This window comes from Zeus faber (assembly GCF_960531495.2).
Source record: "Zeus faber genome assembly, chromosome: 10".
In the NCBI taxonomy this organism is placed as follows: Eukaryota; Metazoa; Chordata; class Actinopteri; order Zeiformes; family Zeidae; genus Zeus; species Zeus faber.
Genome location: NC_137199.1, coordinates 10950033 through 10973669, shown reverse-complemented (window position 1 = coordinate 10973669; position 23637 = coordinate 10950033). Strand labels below are relative to the sequence as shown.

General features: G+C 44.5%; 4 protein-coding genes across 4 annotated transcripts in view; all 4 read left to right on the top strand.

The window, feature by feature from the left end:
* The window catches only part of LOC307235606 (uncharacterized protein), a 117016-nt gene extending 115562 nt beyond the window's left edge, over positions 1-1454 (top strand). Inside the window, exons 31-32 of the mRNA XM_080007745.1 lie at positions 151-189; positions 1384-1454. Of these exons, the coding sequence (XP_079863871.1) occupies positions 151-189; positions 1384-1434 (90 nt within the window). The 3' untranslated portion in view covers positions 1435-1454. The remainder of the gene's footprint in view (positions 1-150; positions 190-1383) is intronic.
* Positions 1455-10282: 8828 nt separating this feature from the next.
* rack1 (receptor for activated C kinase 1) lies at positions 10283-13267 on the top strand. Its single transcript, XM_080007756.1, has 8 exons — positions 10283-10485; positions 10986-11157; positions 11340-11487; positions 11623-11718; positions 11963-12073; positions 12343-12483; positions 12701-12811; positions 13004-13267. The coding sequence occupies exons 1-8, from the start codon at positions 10377-10379 to the stop codon at positions 13067-13069; spliced, it is 954 nt and encodes a 317-aa protein (XP_079863882.1). The 5' UTR covers positions 10283-10376; the 3' UTR covers positions 13070-13267.
* Positions 13268-14418: 1151 nt separating this feature from the next.
* Positions 14419-18612, top strand: nme5 (NME/NM23 family member 5; the record flags this gene model as incomplete). The annotated part of the gene is made up of 5 exons (XM_080008126.1): positions 14419-14535; positions 14807-15012; positions 18062-18162; positions 18263-18381; positions 18523-18612. 5 exons carry the CDS (start codon positions 14419-14421, stop codon positions 18610-18612), a joined length of 633 nt encoding a protein of 210 aa, XP_079864252.1.
* Positions 18613-19619: 1007 nt separating this feature from the next.
* hnrnpaba (heterogeneous nuclear ribonucleoprotein A/Ba) lies at positions 19620-23554 on the top strand. Its single transcript, XM_080007751.1, has 9 exons — positions 19620-19716; positions 20180-20438; positions 21131-21299; positions 21379-21537; positions 21623-21754; positions 21837-21927; positions 22051-22215; positions 22322-22407; positions 22820-23554. The coding sequence occupies exons 2-8, from the start codon at positions 20206-20208 to the stop codon at positions 22390-22392; spliced, it is 1020 nt and encodes a 339-aa protein (XP_079863877.1). The 5' UTR covers positions 19620-19716; positions 20180-20205; the 3' UTR covers positions 22393-22407; positions 22820-23554.
* Positions 23555-23637: the final 83 nt, after the last annotated feature.

Below are 23637 nucleotides of genomic sequence, written 5' to 3'. Positions count from 1 at the left end.
TGTTGCTTTTTAACCGTCTCTCCTTGTGTCCGTGGGAATTTTGCCGCACTTCCGCCTTGCACCAAGGTCCCATGCATATATGTATGTGACATCAAGTCCTCTTACCCGTCTTGTTTTCTTATTTACCTTCTGCTTCTCCCCGACCCTCAGGGACAGGACGGGCTGCCGATACCAGGCTGCTGGCACAAGGTAAGCGGCCAAGCCATACTAGTCAAAATAAAACCCAAAAAGTAGCTGCCAACACCAAAGAAAACACTATGTCTTTCAAAACGTCTGTCAAAGTCGAGAGCTGGCACTTTATTCCGGCGCCAGTTTAAACCCAAAGGGAGGGGGGATACTCAGCTGCCGTGGATCAGGCGAATCAGCGCAGGGACTCCGCTGATTCGCCTGATTCCAAAACAGCTGAGCGGCCCCCCGGAATGGGAGCCTGCACCGCCTGTCTGCAGCGGCGGCTTGGCCCCGCCCCCTTGGTCCACCGCACTTATCTCTCACCTCACATTTTGGGACAGGGTTGCTTCGCGGCGGTCTGCGGGATTTTTGCTCCCGCTACCGCCATGGGTTTATGGAATGATTGCTGGCGTTGAATTAATTGCTTGACCTTAATTTAATACAGGGGCATTTTGTAAGTACACACCGCCGCGGCGTGCTTGATTCACCAGGAGTGGTTCTGGTTTGATATGACGTCCTCCTAACGCGTCTTCCTCACTCTCCCTCTTTTTTTGCAGTGATGACTAACCAGCAGCATGGCATCTGTACATATTGATATGGTATATATTGCAACTGATTAGTACACCCACCCCCCTCCTGCTACAATTGAGTAGTACAGTTGTACACCACAACCCCCGCCCGCCCCTCCACCCAACCTTGTTTCTTTTTACAGAAGCTTTTTCTATAATATATTGAGATTTTTTTTTTTCTTTTCTTTTTTTAACACAAGGGTATTTTTCCGAGTCGACAGTATTATCGAGACCAGGTGAATAAGTCCTTGTTTTTCGGGGGGGGGGGGGTTTTCAACTGAAAAACTTTTGATCATGAAGTATTCGAGAGGCCGCAGCGATGCTGGGATTCCAAGACGCCTTGGAAACGAGAGAGAGAGAGAGAGTTGGGTGGAATAAAAAAAAAAAAAAAAAAAAAAGAAAGGACAAGGATTGAACAGAAGTCAGAGCGAGACGCTCGCCTGAGGCTAGCGGCTCGACCCCGGGTTTCTGCATGGGAGTGGAACGTGCGTGCGGACGGACAGAGCCCCCTCGGCAGAGGAGGAGTGTGGGTCAGTGCTCTCTCACCCCCCCCCCCCCACCACCACCCACCCCCCCTCTCTCTCGCCCTCTCTCCCTCTCCCTCTCTGTCTCTCTCTCTCTCTCGCCCTTTTTTTTCCCACGCAAGGAGGAGATGGCGAGGCAGAAGCTCAAGCGCAAGCGCCTGTCTCAGCCCTGAGCGGAGGCGGGAGGGGGCGGCCGGGACAGAGGGGGGACGCGTGGAGGGACGCGCGGAGAGGAGGCGCGGGAAAGGACTTCCCTTTCGGCGTGCGGCGCGGCGGGGCGGGGCGAGGGGCCCGCCGCGGGGGGGCCTCGGCCAGACCCCCCCCCCTTCCGCGACTCAGACCCGCCGCGACGGATGGCGACCGAGAGTGCATGCGTTTCCAGACCCCCCCTCGAAAGGGGGGGTGGCAAAAAAAAAAAGACTCCGTTAGATTTTGCGTAGTAGTTTGATCGTCAATCAACTGTTTGTTGTGGGTCATGGAGGTCACTGGCACATAGGGAAGGATCCGCCACAGAGCTCTGTTGATCACGTCGTGCCACTACGTTGGTTTGCACTCGCACCCGCCCAGTGCCTTCCCAAGCGAGACAAAAAAAAAAAAAGGTCTATATATTTTTTTCCATGCCAAAAGTATATTTTTGGTATATAAATTGTGTTGGAAGTATATTTCTACCCATTCTGGTTCTTCCTATTTACTTTTGTGTACGAGTTTAAAGTCTAGCTTTAGCATGCGAGTCATCGATATGCTGTGAGTGTGGTGTAAGTACACTAAAGAGCATATTGAAACGTTCGCCTAAGCTTTACTTTGGTATACTTGTTAAAAACGTGCTATTATGGTTAAGAAATACACTAAAAATATGATTGTTTTATTACATATCGCAACACACTAAATACACCGTAAGTGGTTTCAATTCATTTTCAATTGGGCACATTCATTGTGAATACATAAAAAAAAAGTGAAAAAGTATACTTTCAGGTAACACACTTAAGTATGCTTTTTTTTTGGGGGGGGGCTTGGGTTATCAATGCGTGTGTTGTTTTGTACCGTGCCGACAGCCTGGATCACGTGGAGTCTCTCTCTCTCTCTCTCTCCTTTTACAAACTTTAAGCTACCGTAGTTGAACTTTCATTGACGTAGAACAATCTCTAACATTCTTGACATTTTGAGCAACCGCGTTGTTTTTTTTCGCAGCCAGCGCATCGTTGCGGCTCTGACTTGTGTGTCATGTTTTTTTTTTTGGTTTTTTTTGTATCGTTTTCTCATTTATTTTATTTTATTTTTATTTTTTTGTTTTAGCTTTATTCTCATAGCTCTACTCAAGTTACATTTTGCATTCCCGTGCATGGATGTGTTTGTATAATATATGCATACGACATGTTTTTTTTTTCCTTCTTTTCAATCGAAAGCCAGTACCGAAGGAACCATTTACAGTATTTTTAGAACGATGCAGTATTTTGGCAGATCTCGACAGGTCTACACTAATAATAAGTGTGTTTATTTTTTGTTTTGTTTTTTAATAATTACAACAGATTGTCAATCATGTGTACCTCATGCATTAAGATGGATGGGTCTCTTAATAGGTGAAAACGTGTCATCAGTTACTATTACCAGGTCTTCCGAAGAGAAAAACAATATGAGTTCTTGCTGCTGACTTAAAAATGTAATTTCTTTGATTGTTTATCGATTGGATTAGTACATACAGTAATCAGATGTAGAATGTAGTGTGTATTTTTGTCGCCATATTTTGTTTTTGGTTTTTTTTCAATTACAGCAACACATTTGAGTTGTTTCTATTGCGAACGTTTTGTTGATATCTTGGTTGATAACTGGTGTGTGTATTTTGTAATGATTTCTTGGTGCTGAAATACTTATTTCTGAAGCAATACATTTTTACTACACAATGCATTGTCGCACACACACTCACACACACACACGCATACAGTCTCTCTCACACACACACACACACGCACACAGTCTCTCTCGAACACACACACGCACGCACACACACACACACACACACACACACACAATCTCTCTCTCACACACACACACAAACACCCACACACTGTCTCACACACATCCACACACGCACACACACACGCACAGACACACAGACACACAGACACACACAGTCTCTCTTTCACACACACTTTCTGGGACATTATAACAAAAAGAATTGTAAAGAATTGCATCTTGCTTAATTCACGTACCACATAGTGTTTAAACGTTTCAGCCTGTGCGTATGAACTTACAAACAAGGTGAGTTTTTTTAAATCTCTTGTTTCATTTCTTTTTCTTTCTTTATACTTAAATCGAGGAATCATTTTGGGAAACACTGCTTTCTCGGAAGTCGAAGCTAGAATTGTTTTTTTCTACGTCGCGTTCCGTGACCGCAGAAACGTTTTTGATTCCGTGCTCGTAATCATCGCAAACAAAGACGCCAATTGTGATCGTTTACTTACTGGAGAATTTCGTACAAGCTGGAAATTGCCGACTGCACTGCAGAAATGACTGTTTCTCATTAGCGAGTCAAACGCTCTTCACGTCACCTCCAGCGCGTCGGTCTTCAGCTTTTGTGGCTTTTTCTATATATTTTTTGTTGCTGTTGCTTTAATCGAGGTCCGCAGCCTTATTCCACGCTCCAAAGGATCCTGGAAGTTTACATTTTCATCACGATGTACCCAATTGACAAGAAAAACAGTCAACTTCTTCCATTAGTTGTTGATCTGTCGAGGCCCTTTAACATTTCGGGCCGTTTTGCTTATTGAACTCTAAACACCATGGATGACTCCTCGGTGGATGCCGGAAAAAGTAATATTAATCCAATCGAAAGCTTTATTTTTTTTTCGTGTGTCTCCCATTTGTGCCTTTGTTTTTGATAACACTTCTAAATTAAAATAACCACTGATAGTTCATGTAGTTGATTAACTAAATGTACATCAAAATTCTTTGTGTGACGTTCAATTGCGTACAGGCAATGAAGACTTTAATTGCATGCGAATCAGCTTTCCACCATCTTCACGAGTGCTGCACTCTAAATGGTATCATGGTATTATGGGTTTGCCTGATTGTCGACCCCCCCCTTCTATAAATCCTGGCTTTAATGCTCCTGTTTTATGAGGCGTGAAGACACAGTCAACAAGCAAATACAACCCGTTTCCCATGTTGATATCAATAACTCCCTAAAGCCAGCTCCACACTCAATGCGACAGCCGGGTCCTCCTCCTCGTGGCCATCGGATGAAACTGCGTCTGAGTTTCCTATGCCATAGCATGCCAGGGAAAATGGGGGCGCTTGCAAACAGCCTTACCCTGTTCCTTGAATCAGAATTAAAAAATTCCCTTCATATAGTGTTTGCAAAAAAAACCCCACAATTCACTGATATAAAAACAGACTTATTGATCGTGAACATGGTAACATCCAACGTTGAAATTGACGTTATAGAAACTTCATTTTTTTAAATCCGTGACTTATTCCCTTAGTTTTAAGTCCAGTTCTAATGAAAAAAAAAACAGACCGACCTTACTTCCAGTCGTACCGTCGGACCGAAACTTGTCGCATGAGTTGGAAATCCCGCATCCCGGAGCTTCTCCGTAGGAATGAATGGACTTCCTGTTTGTTCTTGTCGTTTGTCATGTTAGGTGTGACGTAGGCTTAACACGTACAGTATTTCCACACAAAAACACAATGCCCTGAAGTATATATAACTCGAACGACCAATGTTGAAAAAATCTGGCCTTTGAGAATATTTTTTTCTAGATAGCAAGAATGGCTTAATGAGACTGTGGAATGTCGCTAGATGGGAGAATCGTTGAATAACAGTAGAGGATGAAGACTGGAAACTGATTGAATTACACAGTGATTATAACTTCTTTGGTTGGAATCTGATAGTTATCTGTTATTTAGTTCATTGTTTATTTCTTTTGCGGATTCTATCAGTCTGGCTAAATGAATGCTTTCAGTAGGGAATGCAATATCTAATAGCTTTTTTTTTTTTTTTTTTTTTTTTTACACAAGTATATCACTATTATTTGGACTATGTGAGTATGTTTATTTGGTTGTAAAAGAATTAAGCTATTTTTGTAATTAATCATCTAACTTTGCATAACGAATTCTGGTCAACTAAAAATGTAAGACGGAAATAAATCCTCCCACAAAAGCAACCTTGTTTGTGTATTGAATAACAAATGCAGTATTAAATAAGAAAAAAATTTAAATTGAAATATTTCACAACACAATTCTATACTATATACTTGTGTAGTTATCTGTTTTGGATGCTCAGTGCTGCTGATTTCACATTAATTGGACAGTAAGGCCAAAAAAGTGTAAAACATACATGGATTGCCCTGGTCTTTTAACGGAAGCTCCATGTTGCATACACGTATACTGTACAACCACATAGACCAAATCTTATTGAGAAGATCAGCATAACATGACTTTTAGATCCCCACACAATGATTTTTTTACTGTGTGTTATATGAAATGTAGTTATTAGGGATCCCGTCCCAAACTGTATTTTCTCTCATAGCTGCAACGTGCACGTACGTATGCGCAAATAACGGGCGCGCAGATCAGGTGATAGCGTTGCAGTCCAGGGATTTGTCAACAATCGGGACCTCACCAAGATGGCGGCCCGTGCAAATCTTACTGACATCAGAACTTTATGGATGTCATGGATCTGAGAAACCCACAGAAAATCTGAATAAGATTTGTCTTCGGGGCAGTTCCAACATGGTGTCGTTGGAGTTTCATCCAGATCAGCAGTTCAGTATTGTGGAGGAAATGTGTGATCAACAATCGCAACCTCACCAAGATGACGCCGCCCACAGATGTACGCTGCAACGAAGAAATCTTTGCGCACGTGCGCAAGTTGACAGAGTACGCAGATCACGTGACAGATATAGTCGTGATTGGACTTTAACGACAGGAATATAAGATACAAACTCTTAACCATACAAAGTTACAAAGTGACAGGAATTATTTTCGAATTGTTTACCTTTATTATGTTTGAAAAAGAAATATAGTTAAAGTATTACCAGAAAATAATTGGATTACACAAAGCACACCGTATCATACATCATAAATATATACACTTCTAAGAACAACTGACACGCAAGTAAGGTGTACAAAATAAAAGACAGATAACGTCACTGTCAGAATTTACAGACATTCCAGATATATCATTGTATACAATCTTCCTGAATTATAATTTCTGGAAACAATAACAATAAGCAAATATAGCTACAGGCAGCAATACACAGTGTCCAGTTTATTTGTGTTAGATACGTATTACAGTTCTCTGGATTCTGTGCAATGTAGCACAAGTTAGAAATTTTTTCGATTCTTACGACCACTCAGAGACGAACCGTGGATTTATAAAGCACTGGTTCCTGAATGTCACAAAGTGACTGTGTTCTCAATGTTACGCCAATGTTCTTCAATTTTCAGTGAGTTTGTAAAGTTTTATCAATATTTCTTGATACAAATGTAGATCGGTGTGAATCGAACTTGGACGACAACACGTATGAAACGTTCTCATTGTTGTTTGGGAAAAGAGCCGGGAAACATTTTCCTTCATTGGTTTCATCTCCAATAACGGTGCAGGGTTGTTCCCTTCTGCTGGTGCTACAGACAACATGTCATCAGAGTGCTGCTCTAATACTTCCTGTACAATATCAACTGGTTGGAAACATGTCCATTAACATTTCATGTTGTTGTTTATCACTTCATGTTTCATCAATATTTTCATCTTCTGAACTTAAATCTGCATTTTCAATCTTATCAATGCACATAGATTCATTATTGTTGTTTGTTGTTTTTGGATCTTTTTTTGGAAAGATGATTATTCCAGTCATTGTTAAATTCTACATCCTTATACCACTTGTTATGTATTCTCAAATACGCCAACACCGACTTTCGGCTATTTTTCGGCATCTGGAACAATAACAATAACAAGTGTTGTAAATACTCTAGATAACAATTCTAAAAAATACATTTTATTTTATAAATATAATAAGTCAATGTTAGTTTTAATTAGTAGTTTGTTGTATTTTTTCTGTTAATAATCTACAATTGGAAAATTCAGTTTAATAGATAACTTATCTATATTGTAATGAAGACAACATTTATGGAGCTTTAACATTAATTTGGCATTATATAATGAACATGAATTTATTGTGTATGTGTTTTGAAATACTTTCATTATTTTTGTGTTTTTGGTGTAGCCCACTACACACAATTCATTTCATTATTATTATTATTATTATTATTATTATTAATAATAATAATAATAATAATAATAATAATAATAGTAATAATAATAATAATAATAATAATAATAATAATAATAATAATAATAATAATAATAATAATAATATATTTATTAAAAACAAATTTAACCAGTGCTGTCAGCATGTTGAGCATACAACGCAGAGTATTTGTATGCTATTGCATCTAGAACAGAATTAGTCTGCAAGTGGAGTTCAACTTCTCAACCTGCAATGCAACTCTTTATTCATTCTTAAATCATCAAAAACTGCTGCAATAACTCTGTCCTGTAGACGACCTGGAGGATGACAAGAGCAGTTATTTGTTACACAGAGCTATCACCAGTCCCCCTCTTTGGAGAACTATTTTACCATGTTTGGCTCTATAAACAACTACAGTGGTACTTTGACTTACGAGTTTGATTCGTTCCGTGACAGAGCTCGTAATTCAATCTGCTTGTATAGCAATTACATTTTCCCCATTGAAATTAATTGAAATGCCATTAATCCATTCCAGCCCACCAAAAGCCACCCCAATTTTTTTTGTTACGTGTTTTTAAATAAGAAAAATGTATTTATAAATCACAAATATTGTATAAAAGGCGCATAATAAAACATAATAAAAGAGAATGTAAAGAAATAAACTGGTTTTATAAAGTGTATTTACCTTGGAGATCAGACGACTTGGACTAACGGAAGATGCTGGCAGAGGTGGAGGGTGGAGGAGATAGGCGGAGGAGGTTGGAAGAGTTAGTTTCGGGCTTTTTCGGTCGCTTTCGGTTGTTGCTATACTTAATTGCTGAACTTAATTGCTACAAAAAAATGAAAAATTCACTTCACTTTCACTTAACTTAAAAGAATTTGCCAATTCCATCACACGCACACCTCGCTCATGTTTTTCCATGATTTCATGCTTTAAGTCAATCGACATCATCCACTTCTTCTTCTTCTCAGCGCTTACTTTCTTAGGACCCGTGGTTACAGCGGGTTTTTTTGGGGGCGAAATAACAGCACAAAACGCACAAATCGCGAGCACAAAACACAAAAGAGATGACGTGAAGTGAAGGAGTGAGACGCGGGACGCTGGCCGGATTCGCTCGCCACGCCAACTAGCAGCGGTGTACCTGAAGCTCGCTCCTCGCAACTCACATTTTTGCTCGCAAATCAATAGAAAAAATCGACGGAACGACGGCTCATAACTCGGAAAACTCGTCTGTTAGTGCTCGTAAATCGTAAATCAAGGTACCACTGCAATTACTACTCCAAGAGGGAGAGGATCACCACGGGTGAGACAGTTAAACATAGAACCAAACAACATGTACACGGAAAAACATAAACATCAGACGAGCACATGTATTGAAAAACAGAATTTATCAGGTCCAGGAAAACTGGAACAACAATTGGGCGTGTGGCCTCTTCCTGTCATAGTTATGGCAGTCGATGAGGGAGGAATGGAGAGGGATGCAACCAGGAGGGTGCTGGAGTGCGTTCAAAGCAGGTGTTGGTGGTGTGTGTGTGTGTGTGTGTGTGTGTGTGTGTGTGTGTGTGTGTGTGTGTGTGTGTGTGTGTGTGTAAGGTGTCCACTGGTGAGTGTTCAGGACTTATCCAAACTGGTTCTGGTGTATAAGGTCGGTTTTATGTCGTGGCGCCTCCAAGCAGCTGAAAGGGCCCTGAAGCCCCTCCGAGCTCCGCAGCTGCATAGACACCCCGCGGCTGCAGGAAAGCCCCGAGCACCCCGTCCAGCAGCCCCCAGAGAAGCCAGAAGCCCACGGAGCAAACCTCACGCCCGGCCCCGAGGAGCATTACCCAGTCTCAGGGAGCACGAGGAGACCCCGCACCCACAGGCCCGGAGCCAGGCCCCACGCCGACAGACCAACACCCCGCCCGACCCATCCGCCCCGCAGGCGAGCCGGCAGGACCCCCATGCCCACCCACACCCTGCGCAAGGGCGAGGTCCGCCTACCACACGCCACCCAAGTGACGTTTTCAGGGACCTCTGGCACAGAGACACAGCCGACGGGGTTTCAGACAGTTTATTGAAGAGAGTGGGCTAGTTGGAATAAGCCCGGGAGCAGATGGACACCGGACACCGTGTATTGCTGCCTGCAGCTATATTTATTATTATAATTATTATTATTATTATGATTATTATGATTATTATTGTGATTATTATCAGCATCAGCATCATCATCATCATCATCATCAACATCATAATAATAATAACAAAAATAATCATAATAATAATAATAATTATTATTATTATCATCATTATTTTATATTGTCCATAGCTCAAAACTAAACATAAAGGCTATCTGCATTAAATTAAACATAAAATAAATATAGATAGATAGATAGATGGATAGATAGATAGATAGATAGATAGATAGATAGATAGATAGATAGATAGATAGATAGATAGATAGATAGATAGATAGATAGATAGATAGATAGATCATAGAAAAAAAAACTATATGGAATAATAAACTAATAGAATAAAAATAGAAAATAATTGGCAATGTGCAATAAACATTGAAAAAAATGGCAATGTAGAATAACCCCCTCAAAAAGATAGATAGATCCATGGAATAAATCAACATTATAATGTTTTATATTATTTAGTACCATTTTTTTTATGGTTATAATTACAGTATTAATACGTTTATTGTGTTTCTTATTACGGAAAGAGCCCCTCCCAGCATGCTTTGCGGCCGGCTCGGCCGGCTCAAAGGTATTGCATCCGGTGGCGTACTTCCTTTTCCTCCGTGCCCAGATGCGATGAGGATCTAGGGCAACTTGGACTTTGACGAAATCTATATCCATCCTTGCGAAGGGCGCCATCGAACGTCGCCAAGATGACCGAGCAGATGACAGTAAGGGGGACCCTGAAGGGCCATTCCGGCTGGGTCACCCAAATCGCCACGACGCCTCAGTTTCCCGACATGATTCTGTCCGCGTCCCGAGGTGAGCCACCCCCGGCCAACATGGCTAACGTTCGCCCGCTCGCGTCGCCGCGCCGCCGGGTGTGGGCGCATGTTGGCCCCGTCGGCGAATGATGCACGCGAAAGGATAAATACAGCCGCAAACCACCGGCGCGGGCGTTTTAACCGGTGTGATTGTCAGTCCTGCCGCCCTCAACCGCGTTCCGAGCCCCGCACAGAGCCGCCGCTAGCGTTAGCAAGCAGCAGCGCCGGACGCCGCTGCATGCCAACAATGTGCGTTGAAACGCTCCATCGCTGCTCGCGGTCGTTTAATCGCTGGTTTCTCATGCCCGGGCGTGTCGTGTTCCGGATCGCTCAGCAGTGGGTCCGAGCCGTGTGTGGCCGGACTTGGTTAACCACCGGCTACTGCCCGTAAGACGACGTCCTCCGGGAAGTGCGGCCTCGAACAAAGTCAACATCTCTCTCGTTCTACTGCTGAACCTTCGTATTGAGCCTGTACTTGCTTCCTTGTCTCCTTGACAGACAAGTCCATCATCATGTGGAAGCTGACCCGCGATGAGACCAACTATGGCATGCCCCAGCGTGCGCTGAAGGGCCACTCTCACTTCGTGAGTGACGTTGTCATCTCCTCAGATGGGCAATTTGCGCTCTCCGGCTCCTGGGACCATACCCTACGACTGTGGGACCTCACCACGTAAGCGTCACCTGGGGAAGGTGGCCCAGCTTGGGCCGTCAATAAGCAATCCTCAATGTTGTGCATTCATAAGTCATCACTTGGTAACAGCGGTGATTTGTCGTGGTGCCAAAGGACGCGGGCTGTCTCTGGGTGTACCGTGTTTTGTTTTGGGGTTTTTTTAACATGTGTCGCTTCTCCAGTGGGATCACCACCCGCCGCTTTGTTGGCCACACCAAAGATGTGCTTAGCGTGGCCTTCTCTGCCGATAACCGCCAGATTGTGTCTGGTTCCCGAGACAAGTCCATCAAGCTGTGGAACACTCTGGGTGTCTGCAAGTACACCATTCAGGTGAGTTACCGGCTAAGCCTGGGAACTTAATTATAAATTTTATTAACTGGTGGTTTGGTTTTTTTTTTTTAAGGGTGAATGTTTAAGACTTGTTTATATCAGTTTTCAGACTTTTAACCCAATTGCCCTTTTCAGGAAGAGAGCCACACTGAGTGGGTGTCATGTGTCCGCTTCTCCCCGAACAGCAGCAACCCCATCATTGTTTCTTGTGGCTGGGATAAGATGGTCAAGGTTTGTTTTATTTGTTCTTCCAAATCCTGGTGATTGATTTACTATTTAAGTATGGTGTTGACTCTCTCCAATTGATTCCCATTGCGTAGAAAACTGCACATGTTGACTTTTGCTTGATGCTTTTAACAATATGGCATGTAGTACCTGAGATTTTTTTTGTTCTCGAGTGATTTTTGTACTAAAATTTTAGTTTTAACCATTGCCTATGGGGCACTATTAACATTTGATTATTCTTTACAACTAGGTGTGGAACCTGGCTAACTGCAAGCTGAAGACCAACCACATTGGCCACACTGGCTTCCTGAACACAGTGACAGTCTCCCCTGATGGCTCTCTGTGCGCCTCTGGTGGAAAGGTATGATCAGTTGCCCCAGCGCGGTTCTGAATGATCTCTAAAATATTCTAGAGCAGAGTCAAGCCAGTTACTTGTGCAGGTTTAAGTTGTGATGGAAACTTTAAATGCATCTGTCTTGTAATGATGATAAAGAGGCTGTTTCTGAACTTGATCTGCAATGGGCCAGTGTTTTTTTTTAATTGTTTATATGAACAACTCTGCAGAACAGAAATCAGAGGATCAAAAGTTGTCTTGTTTGCAGACCAAACAAGTGTTTTGCTCTCATCCAGGATGGCCAGGCAATGCTGTGGGACCTGAATGAAGGCAAGCACCTGTACACCCTGGACAGCGGTGACAACATCAATGCTCTTTGCTTCAGCCCCAACCGGTATTGGCTGTGTGCCGCTACTGGCCCGAGCATCAAGATCTGGGTAGGGAACAGTATATTCATCTTGTCGCTCTTTTAGCTTAGGACAAAAAATATGCGCATAAAAATTTCTTTGTATGGGCTTTGATGTGACTTTGTTTGCCAGCTGCCTTCTTATGATGATAACAGAGGCTGTTTCTGAGCTCTAAACGAATTTTATGGCATTCCGTTCACTTGGTTTCATTTTGCCCGACTAAACCGTTTCCACCTTTTGGTTGTAGGATCTTGAAGGAAAGATCATCGTGGATGAGCTGAGACAAGAAGTGATCAGCACCAACAGCAAGGCTGAGCCACCACAGTGTACTTCCCTGGCCTGGTCTGCTGATGGACAGGTACACAACCACATCAACGCTAAATTTTTACTCTTATTTCTTATCCCCGTTGATTATACCCAATCACTTAAAATTCTGATGTCCACTGGTGATAGTCCTGCAAATATGAGGGGATACTAACAAAGAAGTTTAGAAAAGCTTTTATGTGTTGGGACGAAATTGTTAATTCATGTGTGTATTCCTGTTCTCCAGACTCTGTTTGCCGGCTACACTGACAACCTGATCAGAGTGTGGCAGGTCACCATTGGAACCCGATAAGAACTTTTCTCAAAAGACTGATTGAATAAAAAGACAATTTTAAAAAGAAATTGTGCTGTGGAGTTGACAATGCTTGTGGGGGGGGGTTGTTTATGATTTTATGTTTGTTTGTATTCTTACACATAAACTGCCTTTTTTTTTTTTTTTTTTTTTTTGCCAAGTTGGTTCCGTATTACTATAAAGAAGTATTTAACTTTAGGTCTTGGTTCAGTTATTTCCCATTCTAAAATCTTGTACGTCTCCGCTTACACACTGCAGCTATATTGAAGATGTCAAAGCATGATAAACTATACTGTACCAGTTTTTATTCCTGGTCCAGTGACATAATTGTTCTGCTGTTAACATCAGCATTTATTTCTGCATGAGGCCAGAATGCCCTATACTTCCAATGTTGTCCTGCTTCAATGGCTCAGCTCACATCCCCTTAACCGGTGTCACCCACTGCTGTAATGGGTTCGGCCTGTGTAGTAACCCTGCTCCAGGAAGGGCAGGTTATTCTCCCCCCCCGACAAGGCAAGTATTCAACATGCTGGATTTAAGCAGGGAAGTGTTTGACTAGCTTAACAACATCCTCAACCTGCCCATAGAACTTTGCAGAATACTCTTTCATATATAGCAAAAGCTTCTACCACTTATCTTAAAATGGTGATGTATGTGGTCAATGTAATCTGAAGACTGAGGTTCCTCCCATTTATATTAGGAGAAATGAGGCTGTGATCATCAAATGTTTTACTATTTTCCCGAATTTGGCCTTGATACTTTTTTTGACCAATCAAGTGCTAAAACTTAATGCCTCAAACTAGAAGTAGCTCGAGTTAAGACTTGAAAAGATTTGTGTATTTGATCTCCCGTTGACAATTTGCCATGGCAGTAGTTGCCCAGGTGTAGTAGTGAAGGAAGGGCTTTACCTGAGTGTCAGGTACAACAAAGTAATATTGGGGGGGGGGGACAATGTTTGTTAGTTATTATGTTAGTTTGCAGTACTGCACATTTACTCTGGATACATAGTATTATGGCAAACATAACTACGTATACAGTATATTGGGGGAATCCCCCCCCCCCCCCCCCGCGTAATAAGATATTGTGACGTAGCAACTCCTCTTATAAAGCTGAGCGTCAAACTGGCGTCAGATACAAACTGCGCCTAATTTACCCCAAGCGCGTTTTGACCTTCTGTGTTCGCCGTAGGGTTGAGCGTCGTAACCTAGCAACACAAAACAATGCACCATCGCAGAGCTCGTACTTTGACGATATTTATGGCACTTTGAATTTTTATAGAACGTCGTCTCCCCAATCAATTAAAGTACTACATTATATTAGTGGAGTTGGTGTGTAGGATACAACGGACGATGGTCCATCCTCCTATTTATGTGGAGAGGACTCTGGCTCTGATGAAACCAGATGCCATCGATGACGCAGAAGAGATCGAGGCTGTCATCCTGACATCTGGGTTTACCATTTTGCAGGTTGGTATTTAGCCGTCAAAAGTCATATTTCTGAGTCAGTTATGTGCTTTATACATACCTTGTCCAACATTTAAAAAAATAAAATAAAAAAGCTGTGATACCTTGAGGATTTTCATTAAACTACGTGGCTTTAACATTGTACTGGACAGGAACATATCACTTTATTATACTGTGGATATGCATAGATATCATTCATTTTATAAGCATGAAAATTATTTGTTGGCTTCAATTCATTTGTAATTTATGTCCCCACAAACTACCTTCTGGGCAGAAGCGGAAATTGCAGCTGAGCCCCGAGCAGTGCAGTGATTTCTACGCGGAGCAATATGGGAAACTCTTCTTCCCTACGCTGACCGCCTTCATGAGCTCTGGTCCCATCATGGCCCTGCTCCTAGCCCGGGAGAATGCCATCGCACACTGGAACTCCGTGATCGGGCCTGTCGACCCCATCAAGGCCAGGGAGTCTCACCCACAATGGTGAGTCAAGTGGCCTGTGGGGAGATGGATGTGGAGGGTTGTATACGGCTAGCTGTATTTGTATATATACACATACTATGTCTGTGTTAAGCGTACTTCACACCTAGTCCCATAGTCACTTGCAACAGTTGCATCATTGTGCCGTTAACTTAGTCTCACAACCCGCGAGCGCACAGAACAGTGTCTGAGAGCGGAAAACCAGCCTCCGCGAACGTAAAACCATTCCGTGAGAGCGGAAAATTGTCCTCTGTTAGTGGAAAACCATCCTCTGTGAGCGGAAAACCATCCCCTGCGAGTGAAAAACCATCTTCTGCGAGTGAAAAACCATCTTCTGCGAGTGAAAAACCATCTTCTGCGAACGGGAAACCACCCCTGTGAGCGGGAAACCATCCCCTGTGAGCGTCAAACCATCCCCACGAGCGGAAAACCTTCCCCCACGAGCGGAAAACCATCCCCTGTGATGGGGAAACCATCCTTTGCGAGCGAAAAACCATCCCCTGCGAGTGGAAAACCATCTTCTGCAAGCGGAAAACTGTCCGCTGCGAGCGGAAAACCATCCCGTGCGGGTGTTAAATCATCCCCCCGAGCGGAAGACCTTCCCCCGCGTGCGGAAAACCATCCCCTGCGAGTGGAAAACCATCTTCTGCAAGCGGAAAACCATCCTCTGCAAGCGGAAAACTGTCCTCCGCGAGCGGAAAACCATCCCGTGCGAGCGTTAAACCATCCCCCCGAGCGGAAAACCTTCCCCCGCGAGCGGAAAACCATCCCCCGTGATGGGAAAACCATCCTCTGCGAGCAGAAAATCATCCCCTGCGAGTGGAAAACCATCTTCTGGGAGCGGAAAACCATCCTCTGTGAGCGGAAAACTGTCCTCTGCGAGCGGAAAACCATCCCCTGCAAGCGTTAAACCATCCCCGCGAGCGGAAAACCTTCCCCCGCAAGTGAAAAACCATCCCCCGTGATGAGGAAACCATCCTCTGCGAGCGGAAAACCATCCCCTGTGAGTGGAAAACCATCTTCTGCAAGCGGAAAACCATCCTCTGGGAGCGGAAAACCATCCCCCGTGAGCTGGAAATGATCCTCCGCAAGCAGAAGACCATCCTTGACTAGCGGAAAATCATCCTCTGCGAGTGGAAAACCACCCTCTGCCCAGTGGAAAACCATCCACCACGAGCGGAAACCCACCTTCCGCGAGTGGAAAACCGTCTTCCGCGAGTGGAAAACCATCCTCCGCAAGCAGAAGCCCATCCTCGACGAGCTGAAAACCATCCTCTGCGAGCGGAAAACCATCCTCCGCAAGCGGAAAACCATCCTCCCCGACCGGAAAACCATCCTCTACGAGCGGAAAACCATCTTGTGCGAGTGGAAAACATTCCTCTGCGAGCGAAAACCATCTCCCCGCGCGCAGAGAGCCACCCCCTGCGAGTGGAAAACCATCTTCCGCAGCCGCATTTCTGCTCCAGGTGCACAAATGCGGTCCCACGAGTACAAAGCAATGACAAGCACTTGCAACTGCTCAACACTCCCACGCTTGTCAAGTTGACTTTTGAGACTTTGGAGGCAGGGACGGAATAGACAGTGTTTTATGGCTCCTTTGATTGGTCACTTTCAACACCCAGTCTCTGGCCTGGTCCTGATCCCTTTTTTTCGCGGCAGAATTAATCAAGAAGAGGATGTCGGAGAACAAAAGAGGTAAAGTGAGGAATAGCCGCCTCTACTATGCCCTTAACACAAGTAAATCGCGCATATAACCAAAATGTAACATAGGCAACTTGTGTCGACAGCAGTGGCATACAGTATATGACCAATCAAAACAGTGGAGACATCAAACACTGTCTATTCCGCCCAATCCCCGCCTCTGAGTCAACTTGACGAGCGAGCGAGTGTTGAGCAGTTGCGAGCGTGAAGGGAGAGTTGATCGCGCAGTCGTCGTAGCCCCGTGCTCGCGGGAACACATTTGTGCGCCCGGAGCAGAGATGATCCTGCGGAGGATGGTTTTCCGCTCGCGGATACTGTTCTGTGCGCCCCCGGGTTTTGAGACTTGTTTTACGCCGTAGACCATCCCCCTAGTGGCCGCCGGATTAACTGCGTCTGGGTTTCGCGTCACAAATTCGGGAGAAATGGGAGAACTTGTGTTTTCCAGTACAACAGCGAGTAGCTTGCTCAGCTGGACATTTACCATGTCCGCGAATGAGAGTTTGAAGTTTCCTTTATGGGGTGTTTGCAAAGTGCAAAGTGCAAAAAAATATACATACAATTCACTTATAAAGAGATTTATTGATCGGGAATATGGTGACATCCAACGTTAATGTTAGTAACGTCATTATTTTACATGCGTGACTTATGTACTTCGTTTTAAGCCCACTCACAATTTAAAAAAATTGATTGATGTAATTTCCGGTAGCAGAGTCGGACTTTCCACTTGAGGTAAAAAACGTGAACACCTTGCGGAGCCTCGGTCGGACATAGAAATTAAGCATCGCGGCGCATCCGAGCTCGCGGCATCCATCTCTCCATAGGAATGAATGGACTTCCGATGTGTTGTTGCCGTTTGTCGTATTCGGTTTGAATCTGGCTTGTATTCGTTTTCATGGCCGCCCAGATTTGACCAGGAACAACACATACTGTACGTCCTATAAATTGGAAGAAAACGCTTACCCTTCTGAAAAGGTTTTCAACATCATTTTTGTGTGGTATTATAGAATTAACCCTTATCTATGTGAATAAAAAGTTGAAAATCAGACAGATCTGACCATAACACCACAGTGGGGTGAATCAAAGGGGGGATCCTCCCTTAACTTGATAAGTTTCGAGCGCCACCCGGTTACACTCGCACAACAAAGTTTTCAATTCCAAAGCACCTTAATCTGTGATGTGCCTACAATGAAATGTCTACATGTGTGATCATGAAAAGGCAGGTTATTCCCCATGCGAGTAGAATGTGCATTTTCATAAATAATAGATTATGACGTCCTTACAATTCAGATAGAGGTGTTTTAGTGCTCTCGTGAAAACCCTATAATGTGCAATTTTTCTTCGACTCCCACAGCCTCAGAGCCAAATTCGGCACGTCCGCCCTGCAAAATGCTCTCCACGGCAGCGATTCGTTGCCGGCGGCCGAGAGAGAAATAAAGTTCATCTTCCCAAACTGTTGAGTATCGCACGCGACACTGACTTTATAGAAAGGAGAAAGGTAAAGACTCGCCACCACGTTGCGCCTCGGTGACCCCCACACTCCTTTCCCCCCCAGCCGTCTGCGAGTGCAGTCCGGTGGGAGAGACGGCGAGCGAGTACCTGAGCAAGTACGTGAACCCGACCCTGCTCCGTGGACTCACCGAGCTCTGCAAGCAGAAGCCCCGCAACCCCTACGTAGGTGGAACCACGCCGCTCGGATCGCTTCAATAAACAAAATAACAGATTCTAACATATGGTGTGGCGGTAATTGTTGTTGTTGTTGTTGTTGTTGTTGTTGTTGTCGTCGTCGTCGTCGTCATTTCCCTTCCTCAATAGACTTGGCTTTCAGACTGGCTGATGAACAACAATCCCAACAAACCCAAAACGCACGACGCCTCCATCGTGGGAGAAGCGAAAGCAAATTGAGGACTTGATGAAGTGGAGGATGTCATTTCAGAAGAAGAAGAAGAAGGAAAAAAAAAAAAAGCCTACGTTTCCCAAGCTGTACGACTGCAGTCGATTCAATAAATACACACGTCAACAGTTTCTCTTGCCTGGTTTTTGTCACCGCGGCGTGTGCGGCCGCCGGGGTCGCTGTCGCGCGGTCGGATTCTCTGCAGGTACCTTCGTCGAGAGCGCGCACGGGGAAACGTGCACGGAGTAAAGTACAAATAAACACTGCGTCACTCGGCGGCCCGCGTATTTAAACGGTGCACGTCATTGTTTCTTACTTGGGGGGGGGGGGGGGGGGGGGGGTAAGGGTGATTGCTCGAACGGGTTGTTTTGTGTCCTTAATGTCGATATGAGGTAAAAAAAAAAATACTCCCATTTATTTTTTTTTCCAATTAAGTTTGCGAAACAATCGTTGTTGTTGTTTTGGGGGTTTTTTATTACCGCAGTTTATGAAATAAACGAACTTGACATTTTTCTAAAAATGTGTTTATTTGCATACTTTCGTTTTTTTTTTTTTTTTTTTTTATCCCCAGCCAACGCAACCTTCCCGGTGATCACCGAGCGTCGCGGTGACGGGAGCTTCAGCCATCCGTGGGGCTGGCTCGAGGGATCCGTGGACGTATGATGTGTAACGCGAGTCGAATGTCGTCAAAAGTCAATTCAACGTTCCGCGATAAAAAAAAACAACAACAAAAAAAAACAGCCGCATTCTACGCGCAATACCTTCACGTCGCGGATGACTCGCCTCTCAATTCAAACGTCGACAACGCGGCGTAATCCCCCCCCCCCATAACAACGATCGGTATTGATAATAATTATAAAAATAAAATAATAAAGAAAAAAAACCCGCAGGAAAGGTACGGAGAGTTCCCAAAATTGGGGGCTTAACCGAAGGCTCTGCGAGGGGGAGGGGCGTTGCGTGTGATTGGTCGGCGCTGCGAGCGGCGTCGCCGCCCGGCCAATGAGGGGGCCGCCTGCCTAAAATGTCGTTTTTCCTGCCGGTTCTATAAAACCAACCACGAGTTGGCGTCGAATGGGAGAATCCATCTTGAAGAGAGCTCTCCGATTGTGTGATCAGTAAGCGGCTCTTTTCCGGCGTCCATTACGCGTATTTTGTTTGTTAGGAACGCAGTAAGTACTTCGACGCCGCGTCCGCGGGGCGCCGCCTCGGGATCGATTGCGTCCGTTCGTCCGAAAAAAACAAAAACAAAGGCGGAAAACCTGCGTCGGCGAGCGCGGCCTCCGCGTTACGTAACTACGAACCAGGCTCCGGTTTGTGCGCGGAAGCGGCTTTAATCGGGTCGTTGTTTAATTGTTGAATTCGCGTAAGGATTCCGTGTTTAACGTGCAATGCTCGCGTCGTCCGTCGAGCCGCCTTCATTTGTGGCCGTTTTTGCCCTTTTTTTTTCTTTCCCTTCCGTCTTCCAATGTACGGAAAGCCGGCCAAGATGAGGGTGGCCGGGGCATTAATGGCGAAGCGTGCGCGGCGGCTTCCATTATGTAATTGCCCACAGTTTTGTAATAGGAGTTGTCGTTTCAGGTCAAGGGATCATACCAGAACACAAAATGTCCGACACCGAGCAGCAGTTCATGGAGACATCGGAGAACGGCCATGAGGGCGACGAGGATTACAACGGAGCCGGCCACGACGTCGAGGGAGGCAACGGCGCCGAAGCGGTGAACGAGTGCGAGGAGGGCGCCGGGCCCGAAGCCATCGAGGAGGAACCGGAGGGAGACTCGCAGAACGGAGCCTCGGAGGGCGGTCAGATCAACGCCAGCAAGGGCGAGGAAGACGCCGGGTGAGTCTGGGTTTCTCTCGCTTTTTATTTTTTTAAAACGTGGTTTAAAAGCCGCACGCGGTGGAGCCGGGGAGGTTTACGTCGATCCTTTGTTCCGACGGGCTTTGTTGGCGCCATGTGCAAAGCGGGAGAGGGGGGGGATGGGTATTTTCACCAGGCTACAAACATACGACCCGCGGGCCGTCTTTGGTCCGGGCGGACCGATCGGGTCGGGATGAAAAGGGGGGGAAAATATATATATATTTTCACCAAAATTCAGTTATTATAATAGAGGTGAAATCGGTGCAGTTAGGGCTACGGCCGGTTGAGCTGGAGTAGTTTAGTTCGTGGTTCAGAGATTGCTCTTATGTTCACGAAACCAAACGCTCGTTTTTAGCAGTGATGGAATAGCGTATATACTACACGCCCTCCATTTTTAACTGTCCCAAAAAGCGTTCAAGTGGGCTACGACACGACTGGTGCCTACAGCAGCCAAAATCACACGTGCGTGCAATGGATTTGGACCAATCCCGCCTTAATAAATAAGTTTACAAACGTATATGGGCCTTAGTGTGGACCGATCCATACCACCAATCCCCACCCCGTATAGTTTCCATGTGTCTAAATCCGGTAGCATGTGGTGTCCCGGAGTGGATTGTGCACATGTTTGGACATTTCTCTGTTATGTTTAACACCCTCTATCTTTTTGTTAGGAAAATGTTTGTCGGTGGCCTCAGTTGGGACACGAGTAAGAAGGATCTGAAAGATTACTTCTCTAAGTTTGGTGAGGTGACAGACTGCACCATAAAAATGGACCAGCAGACAGGCCGCTCAAGAGGCTTTGGCTTCATTCTTTTTAAAGAGGCAGTGAGTGTAGACAAGGTGAGTGCAGACCCCGTGTGTGTCCTCCTACACCCAAAGCACGTGGAGAAGGGCCAGCTGACTTGTATGCATTTCCCAGGTCCTTGAACAGAAGGAACACAGGTTAGATGGCAGACAGATTGACCCCAAGAAAGCCATGGCCATGAAGAAGGAGCCGGTTAAGAAAATATTTGTGGGTGGCCTGAACCCGGACACAGAAAAGGAAGCCATTCAGGAGTATTTTGGAACCTTTGGAGAGGTAAAATGGTGTATATCACTTATTGCACTTTAGACAAGATTCCTCAACCTCTTGTTTCTTAAAGCCTACCTTCTAACATTTTTAGATTGAGACAATTGAGCTGCCACAAGATCCAAAGACTGAAAAAAGGAGGGGATTTGTATTCATCACGTACAAGGATGAGGCACCTGTCAAGAAAGTTATGGAAAAGAAATTCCATCACGTCAGTGGAAGCAAGGTAAGAGACGGTGCACATTGTATATTTCTGTCGTTCTCGTGGATAAGAGGGTGCTTTACGACCTAAATTTGTCTTGTTTCAGTGTGAGATTAAAATAGCACAGCCCAAGGAAGTTTACCAGCAACAGCAGTATGGTGGCCGTGGATATGGTGGACGGGGCAGACTCCGTGGAGGTGAGTGGCCAGATGTTTTGTTTCCCGGTGTAAATGTCAGCATGTTCCACTAACATCCATATGCAGTTGTTGACCTCGTTGCCATGTTCTAGAGCATCCTATGTTTTGTCTTGTGTCTCGTAGGCCAGGGGCAGAATTGGAACCAAGGCTACAACAACTACTGGAACCAGGGCTACAACCAGGGCTATGGTGGCTATGGGCAGCAAGGCTACGGCGGATATGGCGGATACGGCGGCAACTATGACTACTCGGCTGGATATTACGGCTATGGGGGTGGCTATGAATACAGTAAGCGATAACTGCCCCCCTGAAAAAAGGCAAACGCGAGAAACTCATTTTCTTGGTCCTCCTCTTTGTACAAAAGAACTCAGTCCCTTTTTCTCTTGTCCTCCAGACCAGGGCAATACAAGCTATGGGAAAACTCCAAGACGTGGAGGCCACCAGAGTAGCTACAAGCCATACTGATCACATGTAGTGCAGGTATGCATTTTTGCATCATCTACGGTAATGACAACCTAGCTGTGACCATTAGTGCCTTTTTTGACTCAAAATTTCTCCATCCAGTCTAAATCCATTCAAACATTGTGTTGGAAGGGGGGGTTGCTGTGCCTCGGGGTCTGTAATCATTAAAGATGGATTCATTCCATGTGCCAACCATTTAAGATGCATCCCTACAAACACTACTGGATCAATAAGGGTTGAGATGGTGGTGGTTTACAGTCTAGGAATAAGGGCGTTTCAGTGGGGTGCTAGGTGTGGCAGCTAGTCGTGGTGTCCCCCCTTGGTGTGTCTGTGTCCATTAACTGGCTTATGAAGCATTCATACAATTGTCTGACTGCATGCGTGATCTGGTTATTCTGAGTAACGTTAAGCACAGTGTTTTTCTTTCAAGGTCTAAAGTAAGAAAAGGAACCCATGGTCTGACCACAGCGAACATGGGCTCTGGCTTTTCCTTTGGAGTTGGCAGAAATTTGGACTCATACTCCATTTGTACAGATCAAGTGAGGAACTGGGGAAGCAAATGTCACTTTTCCACTTTTTATTTTATATTGTTTTGTGCCCATTTACATTTCCAGAAACGGAAGTGTTATTTTTACTGTACTTTTTGGTACCTTTTTGAATCTAATGTATTGTATGGTTGTATTTTACATGTCTACTGGATTTACCAACAAGCAGGAGCGAGAGCTTTTAAAGCTCGAATTAAAAAAAAAAAAAAAATTACTTTTTTGTGTTTCTAGACCTTTAGTTTTTTTTCTTGTTTTTGTTTTTTTTCTCATGCTGAGTGTTGGATGCGAGTTGCATGGCTTCAGATGTGGGGTGAGGCAAGATAAGGGATTAAACTAATCAAAGGATTCATTGTAAGCGTGTCAAGTGAATGTTTGCAGTTGGCTAAGTAGACTTAAGACAACCAGCATTTGTAATTTTCTTTCTTTTCCCCTTTTTCATTATTTGGCTTTTAAGGAGATTCTTCCCCATCATGTCTGCAATTTTAAGTGGCTTTACTAGTGTTATGATATACAACCAAGCGCAAGCCTGTTAATGTAAGAGGGCACTCCCTCTCTCACTGGAAACTCATTCCTCTAGTGTCTTGGGCAAATTGGTAGAAATAAACTTTTGGTTTATATTACACGTGGATCGTTTTGTTATTATTTGTAAAATTAATGGTAAATGTTTTTCTACTGTTAAATGGCTTGCGTGTTCTGTCTGGAT

Coding starts and splice junctions, on each gene's coding strand:
- rack1 (XM_080007756.1), top strand. CDS start 10,377: ATGACCGAGCAGATGACAGTAAGGGGGACCCTGAAGGGCCATTCCGGC. Junction 10,486..10,985: donor GATTCTGTCCGCGTCCCGAG/GTGAGCCACCCC, acceptor TCTCCTTGACAG/ACAAGTCCATCATCATGTGG. Junction 12,812..13,003: donor CCTGGTCTGCTGATGGACAG/GTACACAACCAC, acceptor CCTGTTCTCCAG/ACTCTGTTTGCCGGCTACAC.
- hnrnpaba (XM_080007751.1), top strand. CDS start 20,206: ATGTCCGACACCGAGCAGCAGTTCATGGAGACATCGGAGAACGGCCAT. Junction 21,755..21,836: donor ATCACGTCAGTGGAAGCAAG/GTAAGAGACGGT, acceptor GTCTTGTTTCAG/TGTGAGATTAAAATAGCACA. Junction 22,216..22,321: donor TGGGGGTGGCTATGAATACA/GTAAGCGATAAC, acceptor CTTGTCCTCCAG/ACCAGGGCAATACAAGCTAT.